This window comes from Hemiscyllium ocellatum, chromosome 18, assembly GCF_020745735.1.
Source record: "Hemiscyllium ocellatum isolate sHemOce1 chromosome 18, sHemOce1.pat.X.cur, whole genome shotgun sequence".
Classification (NCBI taxonomy): Eukaryota; Metazoa; Chordata; class Chondrichthyes; order Orectolobiformes; family Hemiscylliidae; genus Hemiscyllium; species Hemiscyllium ocellatum.
In genome coordinates, this window is record NC_083418.1 from 83,446,125 (window position 1) to 83,468,635 (window position 22,511).

The 22,511-nt window shown below is 43.7% G+C and overlaps 1 protein-coding gene across 7 annotated transcripts in view; it reads right to left on the bottom strand.

Moving 5' to 3' along the window:
* Positions 1 to 22,511, bottom strand: part of LOC132824521 (golgin subfamily B member 1-like) — a 263,280-nt gene that overhangs the window by 148,867 nt on the left and 91,902 nt on the right. Inside the window, exon 2 of one of the 7 annotated variants that reach the window (XM_060839158.1) lies at positions 1,673 to 1,808. The exons of the other annotated variants lie outside the window; for them this stretch is intronic. Within the exon in view, the coding sequence (XP_060695141.1) occupies positions 1,673 to 1,790 (118 nt within the window). The 5' untranslated portion in view covers positions 1,791 to 1,808. The remainder of the gene's footprint in view (positions 1 to 1,672; positions 1,809 to 22,511) is intronic. 7 annotated transcript variants of the gene reach the window in all.

Below are 22,511 nucleotides of genomic sequence, written 5' to 3' on the forward strand. Positions count from 1 at the left end.
TTATATTCTCACCAATCATCTGAACTGGCATGCGTTTTTGCGCTTCTTTCTTCCTTAATGTTGATATTTTCCTTAACCTGCCTTGATCAATCATGGATAGTGGGTCCTCCCTTTAAAATTTTAGTTTTACTCAGAACCACCGAATTGTTACAGCGCAGATGGAGGTCACCTGGTCCTTACACCATGGTTATGCTTATATCGGTTGTTACCTAACGACAATTTCTTACCTTTTCCTCATATCGTTGAACATCACTTCTATCCAATGCTCTCCTGAATGACTCATTCAAACCTGCCTCCAACACATTTCCGGCAGTTTATTCCATACCCTAACTGCTTGCTGTGTACCAATATTTTTTTCCCATCACCATTACTTCATTTGCACACCACTTTAAATCTATGCCCTCTCATTCTTCTTTCTTCCTCTCCCTATCTATTCTGTTCAGCCACTTATGATTTTGAAAACATCTGCCAGTTCTCCTTGCAGCCTTCTTCTCTCTAAAGAGAACAGTCCCAACTTCTTCATTCTATCCTCAAAGCTGAAGCGTCTCATTCCTGGAACCACTGTATAAATTACTTTTGCACTTTCTCCAATGCATTCACATTTTCTAATAATATTACATCACAATTATATGCAACACCCCAGCTGTGACCTAGCAATTATTTTAAACAAACTCAATACTACATTCCGGTTCTTGTATTTCATGCCCCTATTAATAAAGCCAAGATGATTGTATGATTTATTAACTGCATCTATGGAGGTATGGACAGCTCCTTCTGCTCCTGCAACCCCTTTAAATATATGATTTTGGTAAAGACATCAAAAGGTCTGATAACTAAATTTGCTAGTGACACAAAGATAGAATCATTGAGATGTACAGCACAGAAATACACCCCTTCGGTCCAAATCATCCATGCCGACCAGATATCCAGCAGTTGGCCCATATCCCTTGAAACCCTTCCTTATTCATATCTCCATCCAGATGCCTTTTAAATGCTGTAATTGAACCGGTCTGCACCAATGTTAGTGAACTGGACGAACTTCGCATCATTTGGGAGGCAGAGGGGGTTATTGAGAGGAGTTGCAGGGAGATAGTTACTCCACAGCCACATCAAGAAGGTTCAGATTAGATTACTTACAGTGTGGAAACAGGCCCTTCGGCCCAACAAGTCCACACCGACCTGCCGAAGCGCAACCCACCCATACCCCTACATTTACCCCATACCTAACACTACGCACATCTTTTGTGACTGTGGGAGGAAACCGGAGCACCCGGAGGAAATCCACGCAGACACAGGGAGAATGTGCAAACTCCACACAGTCAGTCGCCTGAGGGGGGAATTGAACCCAGGTCTCTGGCGCTGTGAGGCAGCAGTGCTAACCACTGCGCCACCGTGCCGCCCACAAAGGTAGATTGGTTACTGTCAGGGGTGGAAATGGAACAGGCAGGCAGTGCAGGGATCTCCTGTGGTGGTTCCCCTCAACAACAAGTATACCATTTTGGATATTATTAGGGTGGGGGGACATTTACCAGGGATAAGCAATGGGGCAGAGGTCTCTGGTGCAGGGTCTATGCCTGTTGCTCAGAAGGGAAGGGGGAAGAGGGGCAATGCTTTAGTCGCTAGGGACTCCATAATTACGGGGGACAGTTTTGTAGGAATGAGAGAGACTCACGATTGGTGTGTTGCCTCCCAGGTGCCAGGGTTCTTGATGTCTCTGACCGTGTTTTGGGGATCCTTGAGGGTGAGGGGATGCAGCCCCAAGTCGTGATCCAGATAGGCACCAATGACATAGATCCCCACCTTTCTTCCTACCGAACACAGAAATTCAGAGAGCTAGGGTGGAAGCTTAGAGTTAGAACACACAAACAGAGTTATCATCTCTGGTTTGTTGCTCCTGCCACATGGTAGTGAAGCAAGGAACAGGGAGACAGCAGAGCTGAACACATGGCTGCAGGGATGGTGCAGGAGGGAGAGTCTTGGATTCTTGGAAAATTGGAACTCTTTCTGGGGAAGGTGAGACCTCTACAAACAGAATGGTCTTCACCTGAATCAGAGGGGTACCAATATCCGGGGGGGATTTGCTAATGCTCTTAGGGGGCATTTAAATTAATGCTGCAGGGGGATGGGAACATGAATTGTAGTTCCAGCGTACAGGAGGTTGAGGGTAATGAGGTCAGGGACAGCTTTAGGTCACTGACGGTCAAAGTGTTGGTTTGAAATGCATGTACTTCAAAGCCAGGAGCATCTGGGTGAACTTGCAGCATGGATTGGTACCTGGGATTTTGATATTGTGGCCATTTGAGAGACATGGCTGGAGGGACAGGAATAGTTGTTGCAGATTCCAGGATTTAGATGTTTCAGGAAGAACGGAGAAGATGGTAAAAGGCTGGGGGGGAGGGGGGTGCAATTGTTAATGAAGGGCATTACAGCAGATGAGATAACATTTGAGGTCTCATCCACTGAGGTAGTTTGATTGGAGGTTAGAAACAGGAAAGGAGAGGTCACCGTGTTAGGAGTTTTCTATAGGCCTCTGAATTATTCCAGGGATGGAGAGGAAACAATAGCAAAGATAATTGTACACAGATCTCTGAAAGTTGCCTCCCAGGTAAATAGTACTGTGAAGAAGGCATATGGTGTACTGGGCTTTGTTGGTAGAGGAATTGAGTTCCGGAGTCCTGAGGTCATGTTGCACTTGTATAAGACTCTGGTGCGGCCTCATCTGGAGTATTGTGTGCAGTTTTGGTCGCCAGACTATAGGAAGGATGTGGAGGCATTGGAACGAGTGCAGAGGAGGTTTACCAGGATGTTGCCTGGCATGGTAGGAAGATCGTTTGAGGAAAGGCTGAGGCACTTGGGGCTGTTCTCATTGGAGAAAAGAAGGTTTAGGGGTGACTTGATAGAGGTGTATAAGATGATTAGGGGTTTAGATAGGGTTGACAGTGAGAACCTTTTTCCGCTAATGGAGTCAGCTGTTACCAGGGGACACAGCTTTAAATTAAGGGGTGGTAGGTATAGGACAGATGTTAGGGGTAGATTCTTTACTCAGCGGGTTGAGAGTTCATGGAATGCCCTGCCAGTAGCAGTGGTGGACTCTCCCTCTTTATGGTCATTTAAGCGGGCATTGGATAAGCATATGGAGGTTATTGGGCTAGTGTAGGTTAGGTAGGCTTCGGTCGGCGCAACATCAAGGGCCGAAGGGCCTGTACTGCGCTGTATTTTTCTATGTTCTATAATTCTCGATAGGATCTAGAGTAAAAGGGTAGTTGTTACGGAGGACTTCAACTTCCCGAACATTGACCGGGAATACTATAGTTCAAGCAGTTTAGATGGATCAGTTTTTGTTCAATGTGTGCAGGAGGATTTTCTGACACAGTATGTAGACAGGCCAATAAGGGGCGATGCTATGTTGGATTTGGCACTGGGGAATGAACATGTCCAGGTGCTAGATTTGGGGGGTAGATGAGCACTTTGGTGACACTGACCATATTTCAGTTACGTTTACAATAACAATGGGCAAGGATAGGTATATACTGCAGGGAAAGAGATATAGCTGGGGAAAAGGCAATTATAATGTGATTAGGCAAGACTTAGGATGCATAGGATGGGGAAGGAAACTGCAGCGGATGGACACACTTGAAATGTGCAGCTTGTTCAAGATACAGCTACTGCAGGTCCTTGGTAAGTATACACCTATCAAGGGAGATAGTTGTCGAGAGAGGGAGCCATGGTTTATGAAAGAAGTTGAAGGTCTTGTCAAGAGGAAGAAGGCAGCGTATGTGAGGATGAGGCTTGAAAGCTCAGACAGGAGACTTGAAAGTTTAAGTTAGCCAGAAAAGATCTAAACGAAGGGCAAAGATGATCCAGGAGGGGACTTGAGAAGTTGTTGCTGGATGAGATCAAGGAAAACCCAAAGACCTTCTATAGGTATATCAGAAATAAAAGTATGACGAGAGTAAGATTAGAGCCAATCAAAGATAGTCGCAGAAAGTTGTGTATGGAATCTGAGGACATAGGGGAGGCACTTAATGAATACTTTTTGTCAGTATTCACATTGGAAAGGGCAATGCTAGTGAGAATACGGAGATATGGGCTACAAGATTAGATGGGATTGAGGTTGACAAAGAAAAGGTTTTAGCAATTTTGGAGGATCTGAAAATAGATAAAACCCCTGGGCCGGATGGAATTTATCCTCGGATTTTCTAAGAAGCCACAGAGGAGATTGCAGAGCATTTGGCTTTGATCTTTACATCATCATTGGCGACAGGAGTAGTGCCAGAAGACTGGAAGATAGCAAATGTTGTTTCAGAAGGGGAGTCGAGACAACCTTGGTAATTATAGACCAGTGAGCCTTGCTTCGGTTGTGGGTAAGGTATTGGGAAAGGTTATAAGAGATAGGATTTATAATAATCTGGAAAGGAATAATTTTATTAGGGATAGTCAACAGTTTTGTGAAGAGAATGTTGTGCCTAACTAACCTTACTGAGTTCTTCAAGAAGGTGACAAAACAGGTGGAAGGAGGTGAAGTGGTTGATGTGGTGTATATGGACATCAGTAAGGCTTTTGAGAAGATTCTACATGGTAGGCTATTGCACAAAATATGGAGTTTTGGGATTGAAGGTGGATCAGAAATTGGTTAGCTGAAAAAAGTCAGAGGGTAATGGTTGATGGTAAATGTTCATCCTGGAGCTCAGTTACCAGTGGTATGCCATAAGGATCTCTCTTGGGGCCACTGCGGTTTGTCATTTTTATAAACGATCTGGACATGTTGCATGGGTTAGTTAATTGCAGGGGACTGAGAACCAGAGGAGAAGACTACTAGATAGCAAGGTGGAAACTGGACACTCTAAGGATCATGAACTTAGCATTACCAAGGGGAAAAGTAGGCAGCGAGCAGACGAATGCAAAACAACTGGCAGCCTGAAGTGCATGTACTTTAGTGCAAGGAGTATAGTGGGTAAGACAGATGGTCTTAGGGCTTAGATTGGTGCCTGGGAGTATGATGTTACTGCAATCACAGAGACATGGTTGAAGGGAGGGTATGATTGGCAATTAAATGTTCCAGGATATAGATGCTTCAGACAAGACAGGGAGGGAATTAAAAGGTGTGTGTGTGTGTGTGTGTGTGTGCGTGCGCGCGCGGGGGGGGGGGGGGGGGGGGGGGGGGAAAGAGGAGAGACAGTTGCATTACTGGTCAGGGCTATGCTAAAGGAGGACACTATGGAGAGCTTGAGCAGTGAGGTGTTATGGGTGGAGCTGAGAAAATAAGGGTGCAGTTACACTGGTGGGGCTATATTACTGGCCTCCCAACAGTGAATGTGAGGTAGAAGAACAAATAGGTAAACAGATTATGGAAATATGTAGAGGCAACAGAGTGGTGGTGATGGGAGATTTTAATTTTCCCAATATTGACTGGCATACACTCAGTGTCAGAGGTCTGGATGGGACAGAATTAATAAGGAGGATCCAGGAAAGTTTTCTAAAGCAGTATGTCAATAGTCCAACAAGGGAAGGGGCCATATTGGACCTGCTGTTAGGGAATGGGCCAGGCCAGGTGGTAGAAGTTGCAGTGGGGGACTTCTTTGGGAATAGTAGCCACAATTCTGTAAGTTTTAGAATACTCGTAGACAAAGAGGAGAGTGATCCGAAGGAATGTGTACTAAACTGGTCCAATGCCAATTATATCAAAATTAGGCTGGAGCTGGGAAATGTGGATTGGACAAAGCTATTTGAAGGAAAGTCCACATTTGATATGTGGGAGGCTTTCAAAGATAGGTTTAAGATAGTGCTGGATAGGCATGTCCTTTGAAAACAAGGGATAGGAAAGGCAAGATTCGTGAACCATGGATGACAGGAGAAATCTTGCGACTAGCCAACAGGAAAGGGGAAGCATACATAAGGTCCAGACAGCTAAGAACAGAACTGGCCTTGCAGGAATATTGGGAGAGTAGGACCAATCTTAAATGAGAATCAAGCCGGCTTAAAGGGGTCATGAAATAGCTTTAGCGAGCAGAATTAAAGGAGAATCCCAAGGCATTTTATTCATATATAAGAAACAAGAGGGGAACTAGAGAAAGGATTGGTCCATTAAAGGATGAGGAAGGAAGGTTGTGTGCCGAACCTGACAAGATGGGTGAGATTCTCAAAGATTACTTTGCATCAGTGTTCACTGAGGAACAGGAGGTGATGAATACTGAGATTAGACATAGAAGTTTGTTTACTCTGGATCGTGTTGACATAAGGAGGGAAGATGCGTTGGATAGGCTAAAGGATATTAAGATGGACAAATCTTCAGGACTGATGGGATCTATCCCAGGTTGCTGAGGAAGGCAAGAGAGGAAATAGTTGGAGCCCTGACAGATATCTTGTAGCATCCTTAAACACAGGTGAGGTGCCGGAGGACTGAGGGTTGCTCATGTTGTCCCCCTGTACAGAAGGGTAGTAGGGATATTACAGGTAACTATAGACCAGAAAGCCTGACGTCAGTGGTGGGAAAGTTGCTGGAGAAGGTGCTGAGGGATAAAATCTATTTATACTTGCAAAAGAATGGGCTTATCAGTGATAGGCAACATGGTTTTGTGCAGGGGAGATTGTGCCTTACTAACTTTTTTCTAATGAAAAAAGAACAGAGTTCTTTGAGGAAGTGACCAAGTTGATAGATGAAGGAAGGGCTGTTGATGTCATGTACATTGACTTTAGCAAGGCGTTTAATAAGGTTCCCCATGGTAAACTAATGGAGAAAAAGAAGTCACATAGTGAACTGGTTGAGCAACAGGAGAAAGAGAGAAGTAGAAGGGGGTTTCTCGAAATAGAAAAGTGACCAGTAGTGTTCCACAGGGATCAGTGCTGGGGCCACTGTTGTTTGTGATGTACATAAATGATCTGGAAGAGAGCATTGGTGGTCTGATCAGCAAGTTTGCAGATGACACGAAGATTGGTGGAGTAGCAGAAAGCATAGGTGACTGTTAAAGAACACAGGAGAATATAAACAGACTGTAGATTTGGGCGGAGAATGGCAGATGGAGTTCAATCCAGGAAAATGTCAGGTGATGCATTTTGGGAAGACTAATTCTAGAGCAAGCTATACTGTAAACAGAAGAACTTTGGGAAAAGTTGATGAGCAGAGAGATCTGGGAATTCAGGTCCAATGTACCCTGAAGGTGGCTGCATAGGTGGAGAGAGTGGTCAAGAGGGCATGTGGTATGCTCATCTTCATTGGACGGGGTATCAAGAATAACAGCTGGCAGGTCATGTTAAAATTATGCAAGACATTAGTTCGGCAGCTTTTAGAATATTATGTACAATTGTGGCCGCCACATTACCAAAAGAATGTGGACACTTTGGAGAGGGTGCAAAGGTTTATGAGGATGTTGCCTGGTATGGAAGGTGCTAGCTATGAACACAGGTTGAGAAGGTTAGGATTGCTTTCATTAGAAAAAAGGAAACTGAGGTGGGACCTGATTGAGGTCTACAAAATCATGAAGGGTATAGACAGGGTAGATAGAGATAAGCTTTTTCCCAGGGTGAGGGATTCAATAAAGAGAGGTCATGCATTCAAGATGAGGGGTGAAAGGTTTAAGTACTTTACACAGAGGGTGGTAGGTGCCTAGAACGCACTTCCAGCAGAGGTAGTAGAGGCAGGCATTCATTTAAGGTGCGTCTGGATAGATGCATGAGTATGTGGGGAGCAGAGGGATACAGATGCTTAGAAATTAGACTTGGTGAGTTTGAATAGGCTCAGGCGTGGACAGCCGAAGGGCCTGTTCCTGAGCTGTAAACTTTCTTTGTTCTTTGAAAATTTGCGGATGGCTCTAAGGTAGGCAGAGCTGTGGATAGTTCCGAAAGATGCTGTGGGTTACAGGTCCCCCCCTCAATTTCCTGTTTTCTAATGAAAGCAATCCTAACCTACTCAACCTGTGTTCATAGCTAGCATCTTCCATACCAGGCAACATCCTCACAGATAAGATGCAGAGCTGGGCTGAGAAGTGGCAAATGGAGTTTAATGCAGAAAAGTGTGAGGTAGTTCACTTTAGAAGAAATAACAGGAATGCAGAGCACTGGACTAATGGTAAACCTCTTGACATTGCTGATGAACAGAGATATCTTGGTGTCCAGGTTGCCACCCAGGTCGACAGGGTTATTAAGAAGGCATATGGTGCGTTGTTGCTTATTGGTAGGGGGATTGAGTTTCGGTTCAGCTGTACAAGACACTGCTCAGGCCATAACTGGAGTACTGCGTGCAGTTCTGATCACTGCATTATAGGAAGGATGTAGAAGCTTTGGAAAGGGTTCAGAGGAAATTTACTAGGATGTTGCCTGGTATGGAAGGAAGGTCTTACGAGGAAAGGTTGAGGGAACTGAGGTTATTTTCATTGGAGAGAAGTAGTTGAGAGGTGACTTAATAGAGACATGTAAGAAAATGAGCGTTAGAAAAAGGGGGACAGTGAGAGCCTTTTTCCTCAGATGGGGAAGGCTAACATGAGGGGACATAGCTTGAAATTGAGGGGTGATATACTTAGGACAGATATCAAGGTAGTTTCTTTATCAGAGTAGTAGGGGCGTGGAACAGCCTGCCTGCAACAGTAGTAGACTTGCTAACATTAAGAGCATTTAAAAGGGGATTCGACATACATATGGATAATAATGGAACAGTGTAGGTTAGATGGGCATCAGGTTAATTTCACAGGTCATAGAGTCACAGATGTACAGCATGGAAACAGACCCTTCAGTCCAACTCGTCCATGCCGACCCAATCTAGTTCCACCTACCAGCACCTGGCCCATAACCCTCCAAACCCTTCCTATTCATATACCCATCCAGATGCCTTTTAAATGTTGCTATTGTACTAGCCTTCACCACTTCCTCTGACAACTCATTCCATACACATACCACCCTCTGCGTGAAAAAGTTGCCTCTTAGGTCTCTTTTATATCTTCCCCCTCTCACCCTAAACCTATGCCCTTTAGTTCTGGACTCCCCGACCCCAGGGAAAATACTTTGTCTATTTATCCTATCCATGCCCCTCATGATTTTATAAACCTCTACAAGGTCACCCCTCAGCCTCCAACACTCCAGGGAAAACAGCCCTCATCCATTCAAACTTTCCATACAGCTCAAATCCTCCATTCCTGGCAACATCCTTGGAAATATTTTCTGATCCCTTTCAAGTTTCACAATATCTTTCCAATAGGAAGGAGACCAGAATTGCACACAATATTCCAAAAGTGGCCTGACCAATGTCCTGTACAGCCGCAACATGACCTCCCAACTCCTGTACTCAATACTGTGACCAATAATGGATAGCATACCAAACGCCTTCTTCACTATCCTATCTACCTGCAACTCCACTTTCAAGGAGCTATGAACCCGCACTCCGAGGTCTCTTTGTTCAGCAACACTCCCTAGGACCTTACCATTAAGTGTATAAATCCTGCTAAGATTTGCTTTCCCAAAATGTAGCACCTCACACTTATCTAGATTAAACTCGATCTGCCACTTCTCAGCCCATTGGCCCATCTGGTCCAGATCCCGTTGTAATCTAAGGTGACCTTCTTCACTGTCCACTACACCTCCAATTTTGGTGTCATCTCAAACATACTAATTAAACCTCTTATGCTCACATCCCAATCATTTATATAAAAGAAGTAGTGGACCCAGCACCGATCCTTGTGGCACTCCACTGGTCACAGGCCTCCAGTCTGAAAAACAACCCTCCGCCACCACCCTCTGTCGTCTACCTTTGAGCCATTTCTGTATCTAAATGGCGAGTTCTCCCTGTATTCTATGAGATCTAACCTTGCTGACCAGTCTCCCACGGGGAGCCTTGTCAAACGCCTTATTGAACTCCATATACATCACATCTACCACTCTGGCCTCGTCAATCCTCTTTGTTACTTCTTCAAAAAATTCAATCAAATTCATGAGACATGATTTCCCACACACAGAGCCAGTTGACTACCCTAATCAGTCCTTGCCTTTCCAAATAGATGTATATCCTGTCCCTCAGGATTCCCTCCAACAACTTGCACACCACCGACGTCAGGCTCACTGGTCTATAGTTCCCTGGCTTGTCCTTACCATCTTTCTTAAACAGTTGCACCACATGAGCCAACCTCCAGTCTTCCAGCACCTCACCTGTGACTATCGATGATACAAATATCTCAGCAACAGCCCAGCAATCACTTCCCTAGTTTCCCACAGAGTTCTAGGGTACACCCGATCAGGTCCTGGGGATTTATCCACTTTTATGCGTTTCAAGACATCCAGCACTTCCTCCTCTAAGATGGACTTTTTTCAAGATGTCACCATCTATTTCCCTGCATTCGATATCTTCCATGTCTGTCCACAGCAAATACTGATGCAAAACACTCGGTTAGTATATGCCCCATCTCCTGTGGCTCCACACAAAGGCCACCTGGCTGGTCTTTGAAGGGCCCTATTCTCACCCTAGTTAGCCTTTTGTCCTTAGTGTATTTGTAAAGCTCCTTTGGATTCTCCTTAACTCTATTTGCCAAAACTATCTCATGTCCCCTTTTTGCCCTCGTGATTTCTCTTTAAGTGTACTCCTACTGCCTTTATACTCTAAGGATTTATTCCATCCATACTGTTTATACGCGACATATGTTTCCTTCTTTTTCTTGACCAAATAACTTCCCTAGATGGTGACACATCATAGTGTGATTAAAGGCAGTCAACATGGGGCAGCACATGCCTCACAAATCTTATACAGTTCTTTGAGTTGTCAAGACAGGTTGACGACAGTCAAGCAGTGGATGTGATGTATATGGACTTCAGCAAGGCATTTCATAAGGCTCCCCATGGTAGGCTCATTCATAAAGTCAGTAGGTATGGGGTACAGGGAGATTTGGCTATCTGGATTCAGAATTGGTTGACTGACAGAAGGCAGAGAGTGGTAGTAGATGGAAAGTATTCTGCCTGGAGGTCAGTGTCGAGCGGGGTCCTGCAGGGCTGTGTTCTTGGGCCTCTGTTCTTTGTAGTTTTTATAAATGACTTGGATGAGGAGGTTGAGGGGTGGGTTAGTAAATTTGCAGATGACACAAAGGTTGGAGGCGTCGTCGATAGTATAGAGGGCTACTGTAGGCTGCAGCGCGACGTGGACAGGACGCAGAGCTGGGCTGAGAAATGATAGATGGAGTTCAACCTGAATAAATGTAGTCCTCACTTTTGCCCAAAATTATTGATTACCAAGGAGATAAAAGATTATTGGGGATATCCAGGAATGTGGAGTTGAGGTTAACATCAGATCAGCTATAATCTTATTGAATGGTGCAGCAGGCTCAAAGGACCAAGTGGCCAACTCTTGTCCCTTGTTTCTATGTTTGAACTGCACCCCCAATTTTATATGGTCTTTTAATGTTCTTCTGACCAAAGTGCACTTCCTATCTTCCTGCACTGAATCTCATCTGCTACCAGTCCATTCACTCCATCAGCTTGTCAATGTCTTTTGGAGTTCCACACTGTCCACCTAACATTTCACAATTCTTCCAAGTTTTGCATCATCTGCAAACTTTGAAATAGCCTCCTGTATACCAAGAACCCAATTATCAACATATATTAGGATAAGCAAGGGCCCCATTGCAAACTCCTGAGGAGCTCCATTAATAACCTTCCTCCAAAATATCCATTGACCATTACTCTATTTCCTATCGTTCAATCGTTTCTGAAGTAACCCCTTTTAACATCTGTCGCTGCATTTCTTTTTATTCATCCCCTAGTCTAGCATGTCAGTTCATTTCAGAAAATTCAGCTTTCATGTCCACACAGTTGCCCTTACTTAGGTTTCGATACTAGAGTTCGGACCAATCTCTCCCTTTCTGTTATGAAGATGTAGGTGTACTGTACCTTTAAGAATTTAAAAGCTAGCAGAACTACTTGACAGCACCAAGTGTTCTGAACAAGATACAATGTAACCTTTTGGTCCAGCAGCTAGAGTAGTGGGTTGCTTGGAGACAAAAATAAATTTGAATGAGGCCAATTAGTTTAAATTATACCCCAAAATAATACCAAACTCAATCAAGTTTGAATTTATTAAATTGACAATATTAAAAGCCAATGACACAATCTGATGCTTTGGGGGTATAAGACCGGGAAAAATTGAACAGCTGGGGGGAGAACTGTCAAGCCACGAGCAGACTGCCTGCAGAATAGCTCTCTTAAAGGTACCTTTATCGATCAGTGGACCTGTGAAACAGCCATCTTTAAGAAGAAGAAAAGAAGACAGTCGGAGATATAAAGGGAAGATTAGACGTCTGGCTAGTTTTGAAATTTGAATTTTTGGTAAACCTTAATAGGGGTTTTATCTGACTAGCATTGTAGAAGGTGAAGGTAAAAGATAGGTTAGAGAAAGGAGTTGTTCATTGTTGTTAGTTAATTATTCTCTGTTATACTTTAAGAAATAAAGTTGTTAGCTTTTACTTTAAATAGTACCTCGAACGTTGCTAAGAATCTGTAAACTCGGTAAGTTTTCAGGTTTTCTCTTTTTTTTCTCTTTTCTTCTCTTCCTTGTTTAGTCCCATGATTAGTAGGGTATGGCTGATAGTACAGTTGCATATTCCTCCTGCAGAATGTGGCAGGTGAGAGACACGACACATGTCTCTGCCAATCACATCTGCAGGAAGTGCACCCACCTCCAGCTCCTCAAAAAACAATTTGAGAACTGGAGCTGGAGCATGATGAACTGCGGATCATTCAGGAGGCTGAGGGAGATATTCAGAGGATGCACAGGGAAGTGGTCACTCCTCAGACACAGGATAAGGACAGCTGGGTTACAGTCACGGCAAGGAAAGGGAACCAACAAATAGAGTAGGGATCCCCTGTGACCGTTCCTCTCAGCAATAAGTATACAGTTTTGGATACTGCTGGTGGGGACGGCATACCAGGGGAAAGCCAAAGTTGTCAGGTCTCTGGCACTGAGGCTCAGAAGGGAAGGGCAGGGGGAGAATAGAAAAACGCTAGTGGTAGGGGACTCAATAGTGAGACGGATTGACAGGAGATTTTATGATCAGGAACAGGACTCCCGGAAGGTATGCTGCCGAGTGGGTTTACAAGATTCTGAAGGGGGAACAGCCAGAAGGAATTAAGGATCTGAAAAGTGACTACAGAGAGCTAGGTTGGAAGAGCAAAACAAGTAGTGTTCTCAGGTTTTTGCTACCGGTGCCACGAGACAGTGAGGAAACGAACAGGCAGCGAATGCAGCTTAACATGTGGCTGCGCAACTGGTGCAGGAGGGAGGGCTTCAGATACCTAGACCATTGGGATGCTTTCTGGGGAAGGTGGGACCTGTACATGAAGGACGGGTTGTACCTGGAGGGGCGCAAATGTCCTGGGTGGGTGATTTGCTTGTGTGGTTCGGGAGGGTTTAAGCTAATTTGGTAAGGGGGTGGGAATCAAGAGCTACACATCTGAGAGGGGGATAGTTGTAGATGGGGCAGTGACAGGATGTAGTGAATCTATTGGGAAGGTTATTCATGTGATGGAGCAAAGAGATCAGTTAAAGTGTGTCTACGTTAACACAAGGAGTGTCAGAAATAAGTGTAATGAACTAGAGCATGGATCAGTACTTGGGGCTATGATGTTGTGGCCATAACAGAGACATGGTTTCACAGGGGCAAGAATGATTGCTAGATGTTCCAGGGTTTAGAACATTTAAAAAAGAACAAGGAGGACGGAAAAACAGGAGGGGATATAGCATTGCTAATCAGGGAGTACATCACAGCGACTGAAACAAAGGTTGCTGAGGAAGGCTTGTCTACTGAGTCGGTATGGGTAGAAGTTAGGAACAGCAAGGGGACAGTTACCTCACTGAGGGTTTTCTACAGACCCCTTAAATAGCACCAGAGAAATTGAAGAACTCATAGGCTAGCAGATTTTAGAAGGCCAGTAGATGCAGCAGGATTGCTGTTATGGGGGACTTCAACTTTCTCAAGATTGACTGGAACGTCCTTGGTGCAGATGGTTTGGACGGAGCCATTTTTGTCAGGTGTGTTCAGGAGGGTTTCCTTACTCAGTATGTAGACAAGTCAACAAGGGGAGAGGCCTTTTTGGATTTGGTGCTCGGCAATGAGCCAGGACAGGTGTCAGATCTCAGGGTAGGAGAACACAGTCTTGGAGAGGGAAAGGAACAGATACCAAGGGAAGATACTTAATTGGGGAAAAGGAAATTATGACACTATCAAACAGGAGTTGGGGGGTACAGGTTGGGAGCAACTGTTCCACAGAAAGGGCACAGCAGACATGTGGAGACTGTTTAAGGAGCAGTTGTTGCGAGTGATGCACAAATTTGTTCCTCTAAAACAGGCAAGAAGGGATAAGATTAAGGAGCCTGGATGACTAGAACAGAGGAGCTTCTCGTCAAAAGGAAGAAGGCAGCTTATGTAAGGTGGAGGAAGCAAGGATCTAGCACAGCTTTAGAGGATTACAGGCTTAGTAGAAAGGAACTCAAAAATGGACTGAGGAGAGCCAGCAGGTAGCACGATAAAGGCTTGGCAGGAAGGACTAGAGAGAACTCAAAGGCATTTTACTCATACGTGAGGAATAAGAGAATGATCAGGGAGAACAAAGAACAAAGAAAATGTACAGCCCAGGAACAGGCCCTTTGAGCCTGAGCCGATCCAAACCTACTGCCTAAACCTGTCGCCCAATTTCTAAATATTTGTATCCTTCTGTTCCCCACCTATTCATGCATCTGTCTAGACACATCTTAAACGAATCTACCGTGCCTGCCTCTACCACCTCTGCTGGTAACGCGTTCCAAACGCCCACCACCCTCTGTGAGAAGTACTTGCGGTGTGTAGCCCCCTTCAACTTTTCACCTATCACCTTGAAACCGTGACCTCTCGTTATTGAATCCTTCACCCTGGGAAAAAGCTTGTCTCTATCCACCCTGTCGATATCCTTAATGATTTTGTAAACTTCAATCAGGTCCCCCCCCAATCTCCTTTATTCTAATGAAAACAAACCTAACCTATTCAACTTCTCTTCATAGCTAGCACTTTTCATACCACACAATATCCTTGTAAACCTTCTCCGCCCTCTCTGCAAAGCATCCATATCCTTTTGGTAATGTGGCAACCAGAACTATACACAGTATTCGAAATGTGGCCGAACCAATGTCTTGTATACTTTTAACATGACTTGACAGCTCTTATACTCAATACCCCATCCAATGAAGGCAATCATATTATATGCCTTCTTGACCACTCTATCCACCTGTGCAGCAACCTTCAGAGTACAATGGACCTGCACTCCCAGACCTCTCTGCCCATCAACTTTTCCCAAGGCTCTTCAGTTTATTGTATAATTCGCTCTAGAATTAGACTTGCCTAAATGCATCACCTCACATTTGTCTGGATTGAAATCCCACCTGCCACTTCTCCGCCCAAATCTCCAGACTATCTATATCTTCTTGTATCGTATGACAGTCTCTAATGCTTTCTGCTACTCCACTAATCTTTGTGTCATCTGCAAACTTGCTGAATATACCAACAGTGCCCTCTTCCAGACCATTTATGTATATTACAAACAACAGTGGCCCCAGCACTGACCCCTGTGGAACACCACTGGCCACCTTTCTCCATTTCGAGAAACTCCCTTCAACTACTACTTTCTGTCTCCTATTGCTCAACCAGTCCTTTATCCACCTAGCTAGAACAACTAACACACCATGTGACTTCACTTTCTTCATTACTCTACAATGAGGAACCTTATCAAACATCTTACTAAAGTCCATGTATAGGAAATCAACAGCTCTTCCTTCGTCTATCAACTTGGTCACTTCCTCGAAGAACTCTGTTAAGTTGGTAAGGCACGATCTCCCCCGCACAAAACCATGTTGCCTATCACTGATAAGCTCATTCTTTTCTAAATATAAATAGATCCTATCCCTCAGTACCCTCACCAGCAACTTTTCCACCACCGACATCAGGCTCACTGGTCTGTAATTACCCAGAATATCCCTATTACCCTTCTTGTACAGGGGAAGGGCATGAGCAACCTTCCAGTCCTCCGGCACCTCACCTGTATTTAAGGATGCCACAAAGAAGGTAGGGCCAGTCAGGGATAGCGTAGAGAACTCGTGCACGGAGTCCGAGCGGAGAGGGGAAGCCCTAAATAAGTTTTTTGCTTCGGCTTTCACTAAGGAAAGGGACCTTGTTGTAAATGAGAACTTTGAGGAACTGGCAAATCAAGATTGATGAATTTGATGTGCTGGAAATTTTGGCAAACATTAAAATTGATAAGTCCCCAGGGCCAGACCATATTTATCCTAGGTTGTTCTGGGAAGCGAGAAAGGAGGTTGCTAAGTTGCTGGCGAAGATCTTTGCTTCCTCCCTCTCCACAGAAGTTGTACTGGAGAATTGAAGGGAGGTGAATATTGTTCCTCTTTTCAAGGAGGGGAATAGGGAAATCCCTGGCAATTACAGACCAGTCTTACGTCTGTGGTCAGCAAGGCTTTGGAAAGAATTCTGAGGGATAGAATTTATGACTATTTGGAAAAGCATAGTGCGATTAAAGGTAGTCAGCATGGCTTTGTGAGGGGCAGGTCATGCCTCTAATTCTTATTGATTTCTTTGAGGAGGTGATGAGAAAGGTCAACAAGGGTCAAGCAGTGGATGTGGTGTATTTGAACTTCAGCAAGGCATTTGATAAGGTTCCCCAAGGTAGGCTCATTCATAAAGTCAGGAGGTATAGGATACAGGAAGACTTGGCTTTCCGGATTCAAAACTGGTTGGCTGACAGAAGGCAAAGTGTGATCGTAGATGGAATGTATTCTGCCTGGAGGTCAGCGATGAGTGGGGTCCCGGAGGGCTCAGTTCTTGGGCCTCTGCTTTTTGTAGTTTGTATAAAATGACTTGGATGAGGAGGTTCAGAGGTGGGTAAGTAAATTTGCAGATGACACAAGGGTTGGAGGTGTAGTTGATAAGTATCAAGGGCTATTGCAGGCTGCAGCACTGCATAGACAGGATGCATAGCTGGGCTGAGAAATAGCAGATGGAGTTCAACCTGGATAAGTGCGAAGTGGTGCATCTAGAAGGTCGAACCTGATGCTGAATATAGGATTAAAGACAGAATTCTTGGCAATGTGGATAAACAGAAGGATCTTGGTGTTCAAGTGCATAGATCCCTCTAAGTTGCCACCCAAGTGGATAGAGTTGTTAGGAAGGCATGTGGTGTTTTGGTTTTCATTAACAGGGGAATCAAGTTTAAGAGCCAGCAGGTTCAGCTCTACAAGACTCTGGTGAGACTACACTTGGAATATTGCGTCCAGTTCTGGTTGCCCTTCTATAGGAAAGATACAGAGGCTTTGGAGAGTGTGCAAAGAAGGTTTACCAGGATGCTGCCTGGACTGGAGGGCTTGTCTTACGAAGAGAGATTGACTAAGCGCGGACTTTTCTCTCGGGAAAGAAGGAGGAAGAGAGGTGACCTGATCGAGGTATACAAAATGCATGAAGAGAGTCAATAACCAGAGACATTCCCTCAAGGCAGAATTGACCGGTGCCAGGGGTCATAGTTTTAAAGTATTAGGAGGAAGGTATAGAGGAGACGTCAGAGATAGGTTCTTTAAGCAGAGAGTTGTGAATGCATTGCCAGCGGTGGTGGTGGAAGCAGAGTCATTAGGGACTTTTAAGCAACTACTGGACATGGACATGGACAGCAGTGAATTGAGGGGTGCATAGGTTATTTTATTTTAGATCAGGATTAATCCTCGGCACAACATCGTGGGCTGAAGTGCCTGTTCCGTGCTGTACTTTTCTATCTGCTTCAGTGACCTCTAGGATAGTTTTTGGCCTCTCAAATTTTCACATATTATTGCATGGGATAAATCATGTCTGTGTTGCTGGTTTAACTTAAGCAGGTGGGTTTACCCGTATCGTAACACTTTCAAGCGGAATGTAAAATTCAATCACATTGCGTTCACTGCTACTTCACAGTGTCTTAACTCTGTCACATTACACAACCCCAAATCCAAATACAACCTATTTTAAGTTAGTTTCTTTCTACAGCACGTTTTGGAACTATCTTGAAAGCAAAACTTGAACTCCTCATCCACGCTTTTACAGCTAATCTGCTTTTTCCAGTTGTGCATGTGTAGATTAGAAGTACTCATGATCGTTGCCATCCGTAGGATGGATAATTTGGTTCCACATTTTCAGAGAGAGTTGGTAGAGATGAACTAGGGAATTACAGACTAGTCAGTCTCACATTAGTGGTAAGGAAACTACTGGAGAATATTCTGAAGGAGCAAATTAATATCCACTTGGAAAGACTTAGATTAATTAGAGATAGTCAGCACGGCTTCGTCAGAGGGAGATCATGCCTAACAAATTTGTTAGAAGTTTTTGAAAATGTGATCAATGGTGTGGATGAGAAAAGTTCAACTGATGTAGTTTAAATGGATTTTAGCAAAGCTTCTGACAAGGTCCCACACAGGAGACTGATTGACAAAGTTAAAGAGCATGGAATCGAGGGAAACTTAGCAAGATGAATCAGAAACTGACTTTGTAACAGAAACTGGGCTGTTTGAGTGACTGAAGTGTCCAGCAGTATACCACAAGGATGAGTACTGGGATCCTTGTTGTTTCTTCTACGCAAATAATATCGATGAACATGTGAGGGGAATGTTAAGCACATTTGTAGGTGATACCAAGATTGGTAGAGTAGTTAATAGCAAAGAAGATGGCAGTAAGTTACAGGAAGATATAGATGGGTTGGTCAGATGGGCAGACTAATCACAGATGTTATTTAACCCAGATAAGCGCAAGGTGATGCACTTTGGAACAAGAAGCAATATGAGCGAGTATTTAAATGAATGGCAGGACACTGGGTACTTGAGAGGAACAGAGGGATCTTGGGGCGATTATTCACAGATCCCTGAAGTTGGCAGAGCACATAAATAGGATAGTTAAGGCGGCATATAGGACACTGTTTCCATCAGTCGTGGCATAGAATATAACAGCAAGGAAGTAATGTTGGAGTTGTACACAGCATTGGTCAACCAACAACTGGAGTATCATGTACAGTTCTGGTCACTTCACTAAAGAAGGATGCTATGATCTTGTTATGATCTCTCTACCTTAATTAGTTTGTACAGTTTTGGATTACTTGTTACTTTGGTTAGACCCCTGACATGCAACTTTCATACCTATTTTATTATTCTAGCCATTTGGTTTCTCTCCAGCACCACCTTATTTTTGATTTTTTGTAAGTATCTCCCTGCCTTAATTAATTAGGTTATAGGTCATCCCCTCACTTAACTATTCAGCTGCTGACACTTTATTTACATCATCTGACACTTTTGGTTACCTGCAGAGACTTATTATTCCATACTCCACTTCGTATGATCTTGTGATCTCTGTCTTTAAATTCTGTGCCTGTATGCTTTACTTTACCTGAAGGGGCAGCATTCCAAAAGCTTGTGAATTCAAACAAACCAGTTGGACTATAATTTGTGTGACTTATGATCTTACAGAAGGATGTGCTAACACTAGAGGAAGTACAGAGGAGGTTCACCAGGATGTTGTTCAGGATGAAGAAATTGAGCTATAAGAGGAGACTAGATGGACTTGGATTGTTTTCTTTGGAGCAGAGAAGACTGAGGGGGGACATGATTGAGGCATATTATGAAGGGTATGAACAAGGTAACTAGGGAGCAGTTGTTCTCCTTGGTTGAGGGGTCAATCATGAGAGGGCATAGTTTTTGGGTAAAGGGCAGAAGATTCAGTCAAAAATCTTTTTCATTCAGAGGGTAGTGGGAATCTGGAATGCATTGCCTGGGAAGATAGTGGAGGCTGGAAACCTTACAACCTTTAAAATATATTTGGATGAGTACTTCAAATATCATAACATTCAAGGGTGTGGAATAAATGTAGGAAATTAAGAGGTGTGCACATTTCGTGGTAGTAATGTGGATGCAGACCCAATGGGCCAGAAGACTTTTTCTATCCTATCACAAGCACCCCAACTGTGCTTCTTGCATATGTTGCAGTTACTGTTGGGACCCTGTTGACCATGCAGACTGTGACTTTCACTTACTTTTCCTCATTTCCACCCAAATCAATTCTACATCTATCTCATCTTTATACAATAGTACTACCCTGCACCTTTGCCTACCTTTCTACTTATGAATCTTGCACGATTTCTCACCAACTGTCAAGTCTTTACCTTGTCTGGTCCTCTCAGAAATGCTGAATGCCTGCCGAAGAGTTCTCACCTCACTCATTCCTTTGGATGATGCTGATGGTCGGCTTTACATTCTTTCCACCAAAATGTCTAACACAACTGCACTTACAGCATAACCAGAATTAACATTGACCTGTTAGTGAGCCAAAGGAATGTCAGTCAGGGGTCACAGAGTCATACATCATGAAACTGACCCTTCAGTCCAACTCGTCCATGTCAATCACAGATCCCACGTGACGTCATCTCTTGTATCAGCAACCCATGAGGGATTTTGTCGAAAGCCTTGCTGAAGTCCATGGAGTCAACACCTATCGCCCTGAACTATGAATCATTAAGTTTATGCAACACAACATTCTCCACATAGTTATGCTGCCTATCACTATCAGTCCATATTTTTCCAAATGTCAGTAAATTCCAAGAACCTTCTTCAATAACTTCCCTACCTCCGATTTAAGGATCATCAATTTGCAATATCCTCGATTCCCCGGTTGCCTGTCTTAAGCAATATCCTCATCTGCATCCTTCAAGCATAGATCCCATCAGGTCCTGGAAACTTATCTAACTTACTGCCTTCAAAACACCCACCACCACCACCTCCTGTTTTATACTGACATACCCTAGAATAATCAACGTACCCCTCTGTAGGCTCACTATCCACCACGACTTTGCTTGCAAAAACCGATGCAAAATATTCATTGAGGACTTGAGATCATTTCCTATCTTCTGCCTCCCTCCCTTCTTAAACAGGAGTGTTACGTTAAACATTTTCCAATTCTCTATGACCCACCCTGACACCACTGATTTCTTAAAGACACTACCAATGCCTCCACAATCTAGGTGACTTACCCACCTTCAAACCTTTCAGCTTCCACAGCACCAAATCCTTGGCAATGGTCACTACACTGGTCATTGCTCCCTGACTTTCAAACCTGGTATGCTGTTGCTGTCTTCCACTGTCAAAACTGACGGAAAGTACCGACTGAGTTCCTCTGCCATTTATTCTAACTTTCTGTCTTCATTTCCAGAGGTCCAATATCTACTCTTGACTCTCTATTACTTTTTATACACCAAAAAAAACACTTGCAAGCTTTTTTTTACATACAAGCAAGCTGACCTTCATATTTTACCTTTGCCCCTCATTTTTAACTTGCCCACTGCTAATCCTCTGGCTTCCCACTAATCTTCACCCATTGTCGACTTTCTCTTTTGTTTTTATGCAATCCTAGAGTTCCCTTGGCAGCCACGGTTGCTTCGTCCTCCCCTTAGTACATTTAATCTTTTTTAGGATGAATTTCTGCTGTGCCTCCTGAACTACCACCAGCAACTCCTACCATTGCTGTTCTACCATCTTCCCAGCTAGACTCCCCTTCCAGTCATCTCTGGCCAGCACCTCCCTTATGTCTTTGTAGTTACCTTTACTCAACTGTAAAAGCATCGGATTCCAGCTTCTCCCTCTCAAATTGCAGGTGAATTCTATCACGTTATGGCCAATGCCCCTTCATCTTAGGCTCCAAACTTGGAGATATTACATTTAGATTCCTCAAATAAATTGCTATTATGAATTGTGAATAGCTAGGATCCAAGTACGGATCTCTGTGATACTTTACTAATCAATAGCTGACATTTGGAAAAAGATCAGTTTATTCCTGCTCTTTGTTTCCAGCCTGCCAACTAGTTCTCTATCCATGTCAGCATGCTACCGGCAATCCTAATTGCTTTAATTTTGGACACCAATCTCTAATGTGGGACCTTATCAAAGCTTTCGGAAAGTCCAAGTAAATCACATCTACTGGCTCCTTTTTATGAAATCCAAGACTTACATCCTTGAAGAAGTCCAACTGATTTGTCAAGCATGACTTCCCTTTCATAAATCCATACTGATTCTGTCCAATCCTGTCAGTGTTTTCCAAATGTCCTGTGGTTACATGTTGTAATGGACTCTAGAATCTTCCCTAACATTGGTTAGCAGGTCTATAAATTCATGTCTTCTCTCTACTTCCTTTTTAAAAAGGTTACATTAGCTACCCTCCAACCCAAAGGAACTATTTCAGAGCCTTTCGGATCTTGAAAAATGAACACTGATGCATCCACTTAAGTACTCTGGAATGCAGATTATTGGACTTGGGGATTTAGTACCCTTTAAACCAATCAATTTCCCCAAAACCATTTCCCTTCTAATACTGATTTCCTTCAGTTCCTCTGTATCATTAGACACTCTGTTCCCCAACATTTTTGGAATGTTATTTGAGTTTTCCTTTGAAAAGACAGAACCAAAGGATGCAATTAACTGCCCTGCTGTCTATTTGTTCCCAAAACAA